The sequence below is a fragment of the Triturus cristatus genome, chromosome 11 (assembly GCF_964204655.1).
Source record: "Triturus cristatus chromosome 11, aTriCri1.1, whole genome shotgun sequence".
NCBI lineage: Eukaryota > Metazoa > Chordata > Amphibia > Caudata > Salamandridae > Triturus > Triturus cristatus.
The window spans coordinates 570,853,452-570,864,674 of NC_140594.1; the positions used below are offsets into that span (position 1 = coordinate 570,853,452).

The 11,223-nt window shown below is 41.2% G+C and overlaps 1 protein-coding gene across 2 annotated transcripts in view; it reads right to left on the minus strand.

The window, feature by feature from the left end:
• RASA2 (RAS p21 protein activator 2) overlaps positions 1–10,827 on the minus strand; it is a 516,748-nt gene extending 505,921 nt beyond the window's left edge. For both annotated transcript variants that reach the window (XM_085633666.1, XM_085633665.1), the window contains exon 1: positions 10,644–10,827. In XM_085633666.1, the coding sequence (XP_085489792.1) occupies positions 10,644–10,710 (67 nt within the window). In that variant the 5' untranslated portion in view covers positions 10,711–10,827. The remainder of the gene's footprint in view (positions 1–10,643) is intronic.
• Positions 10,828–11,223: the final 396 nt, after the last annotated feature.

An 11,223-nucleotide genomic window follows, 5' to 3' on the forward strand; every position in this document is an offset into this window, starting at 1 on the left:
TGCTACCCTCAAGCATGCTCTCTGTGTTGCTACCCATACCCACGCTCCCAAAAAATACTTTTGCACATATTTATATTTGCCAATGTAACTCAATATTGGCAAATAAAAAGAAAGCGGATGCGTCATTTTCTAGGCGTGGTGCAAACACCTGCAAAACAACAAAGCCAGCTGTGTCATTGGAGATCTTAATGCAAAGACACTGTATGCATATCAGGATTTCTTTGTTTCCTAACCCTAACTTTTCTTCCCGTCGAGATCATTAGTTCTAGGGTACGTATTTTGGAGTCTTCAAGCAGAAGGTCTTATAGGTGGTGCAAGACATCTTGTAAGTTTTCTGAACTAGTACAGGAAGACACTTACTGGAAGTAAAAATACGGGAAAAGGAGAGTCGAAAATAGTTTGTGACAATAAAAGCATTTAGGGCCAGATGTATCAAAGGGTTTTACCCATTCTGTGTCTATGGGGTAATGTGTTCATACATATGGCCCTTAGAGTAGCAACATGTTTTTAGGGAAGCCCAGTAAGGAGCAAAATACAATATTCTAAGAGTGAAATGGCCAAGACTTGTACTGATTGTTAAGACCTTTCTCAGGATATATGCTTGGCATATATTCTTTTGGAATGTTATGTAGCAGTCAGAGGGGCTCATTATGAGTACAGCCATTTCTGGTTTGGTAAGAATGACAGGTCGTATGACATGGTGCAGCATTTACTGGATGTGATACTGAAAGCATCATTCCGAGTTTTTCTGCTCGGAATAAGGTAGGACATAAGCAGAATCTAACTTTTGTGCACTGATTTCAGCATGTTTTTCGTCTTTCTAAGCAGCTTTCCTTAGTCAAATTTCACAAACCTTTTTATGCTGAAATGTGAATGGAGAAAAGTAGTGTGTGTGGTTTCTGCTGCACAACATGTACTCATGAATAGGTAAAAACTTCTGTTTATTTCCAATTCAGAACTTAGAATGTGCATGTTATTGGTATCAGATGCTCATGATATACCTTCAACATTTGAGTCAACCTGTAATACAGAGTCGAAGATAAAGCTAAGGGATTTCAGAGCAGAATGACACTAGGCAGATTCCCACGCTTTTTAGGGACTGTCTTGATAGTGCAGCTGTCTGCAAAAGCCATTGTTGCCAATTCTTTTAACTATACAGAGTGTGCTTTGGCTCTGCCGGAAGAAGTATTTCTTTCATCCCTCCTGCTACTGACTGTTCAGTTCATCATTCTGTCTTCTTGGAAGTGCGCCCATTGGATAGCATGAGGAACTAATTTACATCTGAAGAGCACACTCAGTCAGAACACTGGTTATCACATTATTTTTTAACTCCTAAATCAATTCTATACAGAATGTAATCCCTTTTGCTCCTTTTCCCCCAGCATTGGCAAAGCTAATAGCTCTGGCTATAGACTGCTAAACAGCTTTTAGCAAAAGTCAGTATTTGCATGATTTTGCACACTATAGTCAGACATGTTGACTTTGCCAAAGCTTGATGATGAAGGGGGCAGTCAAACAGGAGCACAGGAGAAATTGCATCTTGTGACCCTTTATCTTTAGGTTCATTTAGGACTCCGATGATTGAATCATACCTAGGCATGTGATCAAAAACTGCAAGTGGAACCAATTCTTATAGGCATTGGGGTCATCAGCAAGTTGGTGGGAAAAGAACCTAGTGCGTAATTACTAATGTACATGGGTTAGACTACCCGAACGCCTCAAAAACTAGGAAACAAAGTTTTCCCCCTCATTATTAGTGTGCATTGGCTAGGAAATTGTGGCTCAAGACACTTACTTCCTTTGCCTTTCCTATGGACCTGTGAGTCAAAAACAAGCTTTGGCAATGCAGGTAGGTCTGGCTTGTAAATGAAAGGTGACTCTTCAGTCACTGATGTCTTATCGCTCCCTGAATGCCTTAAACCATGTACTTTGTCACACACCCTTACACTGATGCATCCATGTATCCACCCACTGATTCATTCTTGCATTTACCCACTTACACATCTACAATAAAAAAAACACACAAGCAAACAACATATGCAAGACAAATTAAAAGAAAAAAATGTAGAAAATAGGAATCACATACTGCAACCTGAATATCGTAGTGTATGCTTGCAATAATGTATGCAATTAAACATAGCAACTAGCAGTTATCTTGAAATGGTATTGCACAAAGTTTATCAGTGTTCTGAATTTTCAGCTCGGCCGACAAATTCAGAACAAATATGTTGGCAATATTGGAATGGTATATCATTGATGCACTATGGACATACAATTCAATGATGATTGCCCGGTTTACACGCAGACGTCGTGCAGGATGAGGCGCACTACAGAGGAAATGAGCAGCAAGCATCTGGTGATATGCGCTAAAAACAAAAGGAACAAGAGAGCGAAATAAATGGAATAGGATATATAAAAAGAGAAACTAAAAAACTGACCCACTAACCCTGGAACGGATGCGCACTAATTTTCATACTGATGTTCACTTAAGGTCAGACAAATGTAGTCACTCACAAGGGAAGACAGCCAATGGCTGAAGTGGGATGACCCGGTGCGCCATGCTGTATGTTGTTAAGGATGGAACCAGAGCTCAAAGTGAACCTCATAGAGACCCGTGTTATCAGAGGGTTAAAAGAAGCCTCTCTAGGTTTATATCTCTAGCGATCCCTATCCATATATATGCGTGTGTGTATACATATTGTGTTTTACTGAAAAAAGAAAGGTTAAAGTAATGTTATAGTTAGCTGAGAATTTCAGAGACAATGTAACTAAAAAAAAATACTGAAATTTACCAGGTTATGTTTCTCCCAGTTCAAAAAGTTAATGTTGTTACTGAGAAATTCACCTAACTATAACGTTACTTTAACCTTTGATATATATTACCTCAAAACATAAATAATGCTGCACTCCAGAAAGGGATGTTTACTTCAATGTACTCATCCAATACATTTATCACCATATCATCACTACATACGTGTTTCAACCAAACTGATCTTGCTTGAGGTGTTGTGAGTCCATCGTCACTTTTCACCTTATATACACATCTCCCATTGTACGCATTATGGGATTAGTAGTCAAATAGTTGCTAGTTTGTTTTTAACAAGTTGTGTTATGTGTGACTACGTTTTTTTCAGTTGCATTTCCCAACTATAAGGTACCTATAACCACTGGTATTTTTTCATTGAATTTCTTTTTTTTTAATTTTATCTTCTAACTGAAACCTGTAAACTTGTCACAGTCACTACAGATCCGATTGCGCTCCATTAGATCAAGGATGCATTCACATCCATTAAGGATTTTAGATTGTTTTTCAACATGAAATACGAGAGGCAACACATTTGTTTTGCCTTCGCCAAGCCCAAGTTAAGAGCATTTGTGCTTTACTGAAGTGGAGCTTCAGCTGGGGCACCTGCTATGTTTATATTTGTAAGTGCGTGCAGTTCAAGTTTAATTTCTGTGAAATGCGCACCTGGGCCAGACTGGAACTTATTTTCTTCCCCAGAAGGGTCCCCAGTTGCGCCACAAAGCATCTACCCAACTGGAGAACTTTCATCTGGTTAATTAGTAAGTGCTACTTTGTTGGGTAAATCTCTCATGCTTATTCTGCACTACAGCTGGATAAAGGACCACAGGGTAATGTTTCCAGTGACCTTCTGTGTATGTAATAATCGGCAATGTGATTGTTCCTCGAGGATCTTCATCCAGAAATCTGTGATAATGTGGATCCTCGTCAAGAGAAGTTGACGAGACTACTAAGAGGTGATTCCCCTTAAGTAAATGAAGTAAGTGGTTGGTGGAGATTTCCTCATATTCCTTCGCATCAATCACGTGTCACCAAAATTAGCTGCAAACGTACTCGGGAGCCTTTTGTTAAGCTGTCCGTCAAAGTGGGAAAAGGCGGGAAGTCCTTTGCATACTACGAAAGAAAACGGGGAGGGGAGCTGCATGCCCTCCCCCCTCCCGGGGCTATTTCGGCCCTGGGGACCCCATGCCCCGGTTTTGGTCCCTAGAATCTCCTACCCCCAGGGCCCGGCCACATCAACCTGGATGCCCTAGCCCCACCCAGGACACCCAGTGTGCATGTTGGGGACCGCTGTGGAGCTTCAAGGCCCCGCGGTGCCAGCCAGCTTCCCGCCTTCTGCAGGAGCCGGCAATGCTGTTGCACACAGGGAGCTGCAGGAAATGCAGCTTCCTGCATGTGACAGCAATCCTCTCATCTCTTTCTCAGCCCGCATGTCTGAGGCAGAGTAAGAGATGAAAACTCTGCTTCCAGCAAATGGGAACACCTTGACAGCTCCCGCTTGCTGGAAGCAGACTTTGCTTTTGCTTGAACAAGCACTCATAGCTTCCACCAAGCAAAAGCAAACAGCTATCTCCCAAGGGTAGGCACCTTGAGAGATAGCAGTTGCCAGCTCTGCTACGGGGGAGAGAATCACACTTTTTGGGGCATATTAAAATTATATTAGTAACAAGCACTTAGCATTTTACAATTACGACTGTGGGTCAGTACATTTTATCACGTTGAACTGATCTATTTTTTGTTGAATGAAATCAGGTAGGGTATTTTATTCATGTTTTGCATTGAAGGGGGGGTATGGAGGGAGATATATGCAACACTACATTTAGATTGGTACTTTATTAATCATATTGGAAATAAGCATAGCGCTTTATAATAACGGACCAGAACATTTGCTATCTTGCCAATGTATCAATGCGTAATTGAATCAATGGGTATTTAAGATAGTGGACATGAGGATAGAATACACCTCAACGGGCATTTAATTATTGCAGTAAGGATGCACATCGGACTATATTTTAGCCAGGTCAGGTGGCTTAGTAGTCACAGTTTCAAATCCTGGCAGGTCACTCAGCCTTTCATCCTTCTGGGGTCGATAAAATGAGTACCATTGAGCTGGGTAACAATAAACATCTGTTATTCAGCCCCAAGATAGCCTGTGGAAAACATGCACTTTACAAATACACGTTATATTAATATTAGGTTAATAGGGAATTCTTATTTAATGTGACTAGGCTTAATTGGTGTAAAAATACAGGACATTAAACCATGGGTTTTTACACATAATCGGGTTATTATTGTTCTGCAGTAGACTCACATCCTCATATAGTCTGTCAACTTTTACCATGTTTGACAAATTGTCACGGTTTGAATGTCTCTCTTCAGTGAGTGCAGCCCATAAAGGGGTAGATATATTTATAGGTAAAGTACTGCAAACAGAGATGCATTGCTGCCAAATTTATATAGAAGGTACTGTGGCCTGGGTATATTGTGCAATTGGTTTAGAATTAATGACCATAGTAAGTGTAGACACCCATATGAAGGATATCCCGACCTGTTAACAGATCTTTTTTCAATCACTCTCATCACAACATGGCAAAATAATTATTGTGCAGATTTTACTTTTCTGCAATATCCAGCCTCAGATTCCACATTGCCCAATCGAAGGCAGAATAAAACTAAAAACTCATGAGGAGTTGATTCAAGTTGCTAAAAGAATCTTATCTTGTAAATCTCAACATACGAGTATGGACACAGACACCAGATGGTGCCTATATATCCAAGGCTTGGAGTCCCAATGTCCTGCCTGCTGAGTCTGAAGTACATTGCTCGGCCACACTTCTTCCGCCGCATTCCCGTAGGCTGCTATTTACTGAAGTACAGTTCAGACTGGGCGGTTGTTTATTAGATTAGATTTACAAGCCCTGATTCTATTTGTAGCTTGCATCTAAGCATCATGCATTTTCTTCTTTAGGTTGCTCAAACAGGTGCCTTGTAGAATTGCTTTCTTGCTGCTCGTAGAGTCTTCCTTCATTGGGACTTGTTGCGTTAAATGTCTTGAACTTCACATGACCCTAGTGATTCCTAATTATGAGAAGAATTATCTAAGATGTTTATTTACTTTTGGTCCGGATGAAGATGGGCGGATAATTGGAGGATGTCCACTGAAACATTTGTATTGTCCACAGTGGCTTGGCAATGGGAATGCTAAAGACACTTTCTCCAGTTAGTTGAAGACCCTCATTCTGCTACCAGGCCTGACTTTAATGAATAGACTATTTGGGTGATATTGTTTGTGGGGTTCTTTTTGATGAATTAATCTGTTCATTGTAATGATGTGTTTTGATTATCAATTAAACAATCTATTTTTCAATGTATCTTCTGGATTTTAATACAATAGTCTAAGCAACATTTTTTACAGCTTGAAAATAATTTGCATGGCTCCCACTTAGGCCGCATACAGTGCTCACTGTATACATTTTAACCAGGCATTCTGAAAAAGTTTGAATTAATTTGGTTGTCTTTTTTGTAATATTAATGATCCGGCAATGAGCATAGAAACCGGTATTAATTTACAAAACTCACCTGATATTCCCATTGAGGATAAATACACAAGTAAAACCATGTTGGAATCTTGTGGTAATTTAATATTCAATTTGTTTACACAGTATTCAAAAACTGTATTCCAGAAGAGATTTAATCTAGGATAGTGAAATATAATATGGGGCCAATGAACCCGCCACCAGCGTCACAGCTGAAACAATCTGGTGGATATTCGGGAATTATCTTCAGGTTATTTGAAATGTCCATCGATACCTAGCTAATATTAAAACAAACCATATATGCAGAAGTTATAACTTGAATTAACATGGGAAATTGATGTTTTGTGGCCATGACGGGTGAGGTGGATGATAGTTTTTGTTGTGCAGATTCATCAACCTGCACTATTAACAAAACAAATTTAATTTTTTTTTTTTTTAAACACTCTTCATATGGAAACTTACTCTGACCCAACTATAAAATGGTGACTTTGTGTGTGTGTGAGAGAGAGAGAGTGAGTGTGTGTGTGTGTGTGTGTGTGTGTGTGAAAGAGTGTATGTGAGAGTGTGTATGAGAGTGAGTGTGAGTATGAGAGTGAGTGTGTCTTTCCCAAGATTGCAGCTCGCCACCCAGCGACAGCTTGGACCAGTCTACAATATCCTTGAACTGAAACGTCCCTTCCTCCAGGAATAGAACACAGCAGCAAACCATCTCATTGAAATCCAGTTTGTTTATTCAAAGACTACGTATTTCGGCTATTGCCATAGCCTTTGTCAAGTTGGCAAACAAACTCCCATTGTGCAGACAAAGGGTAAAGTTAAGAACAAAGAAGTTGTAATTTCAATTTCATTTTGAAACAATATCTATATTTTATTTACTTCTTTCCTTTAAACGTGTTGACTTTTTAACTTTCCACAAGAGAGGATCTAATGGAATGCCTAATTTGCACAATTATAGGTACCCTGTATTGACATAGAAGGCATAATGCTGGTCGTACTTCGACACCTTTGTAACCCGGCCCATTCAATTCATTCTGGCACAATGACTCAAGTTACCTGGTGGCCAGACATTTTCATCTGAAGCACAATGGGGAAAATACCCTTTTGAAATATACTGGCATAGACCGAGTTGAAAAAAACTTAAGAGGAGAGGATCGTGAGAAACAACTGCAACTCCTTGAATCCCATTATATTATTGAACTCATTACAAAATTCCCATATGGTCACAACAGCGAAGAGGAGTTAGCAGTACACATTTGTGTCAGAGACCCCCTACATGTTCAAGAAAGTGTAACACAAGCGCTCTTTTTCAGTGAAACCACACATCTGCCCAACTAGATGCTGTACTCACAGTTATCGAAAAGCAGGTGGAGCCAAAGTCTATCTCTCAGTAGTACTCTGTAAGCTTGTTTTAAGTTGATCACACTAGACATAGTGACAGCTGCGCTGTCAAACTACACCTAATAAAGTGAAGAGCTTAGGGGTTACATTTTTTTTTAGCCCGTGGGTGAATCATACTTTTCAGACCTCAAATCAGCACTGAATGCATGAACGTAAGTTACACAAATGACCGTCTTAAGACAGCGTAACCATTTCAATGAGAGTCCCTGGATCCACATTAGACTGCAAGAATGCTTTATTAGCAGGGACCTTGAAGTTCAATGTCCGCATGCTTTAAATGGTGCAGAACTTCACAGTCACGGCAGTTTTATCTCTTCCAAGGTATGTGAATGCTTCCTCTTGTTTACAGAAAATTCTGTGGCTCCCAGTTGCTACCATCTATTCTTATAAATAAGCCAGGGATTCTGCACTAGATTATCCCTGTAGGATGTCGACCTGCCGCTATGTCACTAGGGACACTTTCCAGTACTGGATATTGTCTGATTGCCTAATGGAATCTGGGTGTTGTAGTCTTACTTTGCATCCATTGAACTAATTAGGCTAACACATCTTAAAAGGAATAATATGTAGATGAGAATTCAGGACTGGAGCCAGTGTCCACAATAATCTAGAGTGAAGTGGTCACTCTATAGCCATGTGATAGTCTGAAAATGAAAACTTTAGGGCTAAACAGCTTCCAAATTCAAAATGAAATGACTCATAGCATAATAACTGTTTGGAGAAGTGGGAAGCATACCATGGTCGACTTTTGAGAACATGTTTAGAATGCCAGAGCCTGCATCAGTGGGTCAGGGACACGGACAACACCAAAGGCAACAGTGGCACAGAAAATGGGTTGGTGCAACATAGACATACAACTACAAGGGCAGTGACACAGTTAAAATAGCAACATTAAGACAGAACTCTGTGCATCACCACCGTAGATATGGACTAGACTGTGACAAGAGCACAAGGATCAGCAAATATTTTGTCCGCAACAAAGACATAGTGCTGACGATGCAGGCTGAAAAACAAGACAGCAAATCAACACATGCGACGTTATATAAACACAGATGCAAAGTCTATTCCTTTAACACAAAGGCATAGGGCTATGGTTCTTAATCTTGGGTCTTAAACACCAATTTATGGGATCCTTGACAGTTGAGAAATTGAATAATATTAGAAACATTGTAAAATTGAAAAACATACAACTCTGTACAAATGTGAAGAAACATGAAATGGGAGCCTAAAATTTAGGTTGGGATCCTTAGTTTGATTAGTGGGAGCAGCACAAGTACAGCAAGCAAAATCCTACTCGTAAGGGTGGTCTCAACTGAACCATTGGTATGCATCAACAAACGGACAACATGCATTATGAGCAAGAAAACAAAGTGGTATGCTAGTCTAGCGTATAGCTCTGCCTTTTTGAAATAAAAACAGATTTTGAAAAGTTCCAACCTTCCCATTAAAACTGTGATGTTTTTATAAATTTTTGGTGTGTTTATTAAGTTAAACATTCCATAATTTTGCATTTTTTTGTATATTTCGTTCTGTATTTTGAGCATAGTTTTGAGGTTCAAAGTATAGAAATTGCTTCGGTTGGGTTCCCAGGTTTTCAGTAGTCATTCAGTAGGGGCCCACATTAGTCAAGAGGTTAAGAATTGAGCACTGAGAAGAAGACTGAAACAAAGAGACAAAGTATGTGACACTGGGACTGGCAGGATGGATCAGCAATGCAGGAAGTGGTCCAGCCACAGATATACAGCCAAATGTTGCGGGTAACTCTAGAAACGTGTTACTAAGTTAGAGACACGAGGATTGAACTAATGCCCCACACACAGTAACAAAGGTGATGGACAAAGTGCAAAGGAGAGCACCAGAGGTGGAAAGAGAATGGGCCAGGGCTGCAAGAATGGAGGCAAGTGAGCATGGAAAATAGATCACAAAATTAACAAATGTACCTCAATTGTGCTAAAGACACAAGAGCAGCAAATAATATGTGTGTGCGAGCAACAACTTCCCATAGTGATTAACAATCAACTAAATAAAACCATCCCATATTCAGAACAGCAATAAGACTCGAATGCCCGAAATCTGAATTGGCACGTTTGTGTGGCCTGTCTGTGAACGTAACCCTCAAACTCCTTTTGTATGTGTGGGTGTACGTTTAAGTGTATATTAGTCCCTCAAACATTGAAATGAAAGTACTCCATGACGGAGATGGAACAGTACACAAAACAACTAATCGAACGAGGTGACACTGGCATGCTCGCGTGCATACAGCTTGTATACTTTATCAAATTAGTACCAATGGATGCATACGTCAGTTGTGCTCTCATGCCAGATCAATTAAGAGGGGGCAGTGAATACGACATGATGCAGCTAACTGGAAAGAAAGCGGACTGGTAAAACGGAACAAGCCCTCTAATAAGAGAACGTAATGAAGGCAAAATTCCAAAAATGTGGCACGGGAACATCAACTGTAAGCCAAAAGTTAACAGTATTGGTAAAACAGTCAAATTGAATGCAAAAGAGACTACGAAAAATGAACTAACATCACGATACTGGCGCGCCTGTTAAAGGTGGACAGTCGTAAAGGGGCAGTGCTAAAGGAAGGAATTGTTAGGAGTTGCATTTAAGGGCGCGATCTGTGCCAGGCGCTGGCAGGAAGTGCCCCCACCTTCTCCCAATACCTGCACCTCTGCCCGGTCCCTCCACCGAAGCATCTACCGGTGGTCGGAGGGCCCCGTTACACTCCTTGGGCGGAGGAAAGAATGAGCAAATATTGGCGGCACATGGGGGCGCTGACACGGGGCACATTGTTCCCCTGCTGGCCCGTCACTTCCCCATTTGCGCTGGGACTATTACAATGCCTCCATCCCGCACCTCTGCTAGAGATGCCCCTCTCCCATCCCGGGCACACTTACATATCTTGCCCCTGAGGCTCTGCAAAATGCGGGGTTTCTCACAGCTGCCCCCGTCTTCCTCCGCCATGACCAGACTTCAGATTCTAGCTTGCCGACATACACCAACTTCAGGCCATTGGAAACCCAGCCGCACACCACCCCGCCCCATGCCTAGCGTCACCGCCCTCCTGCACCGTGCCCGTGCACCAGGTTCCGCCCCCTGCGCCCGACCACGCCTCCCAGACGCGTCACCGCACTGCCATAGGTGGGAAGGGCAGGGCATTCAGTGACAAAATATCCCTGACCTGCGCTGTGTTTATACCGAACACTTCCGCCTGACCTGTTTGTGGTGTCTTTAGGCTAGTGTATGCACAGCCTTCGGGAAGCTTTAGGACCTGGTTTAAAAAGCAAATGGAAAGACAATATTTAAATCACACTCTCATATTTTTTAGGCTAATAACTGTCAGTCAGTTGTATAACTTCAAAGCAGGGCTGTGTCGTGATAAAGCATCCACAACGCGCAGAAATGTAGATAAGCCTTTAGTAAACGAAACCAGATGTAACGTAATCCTCCACTCGGTAGCTACAGGTTAACCGACTA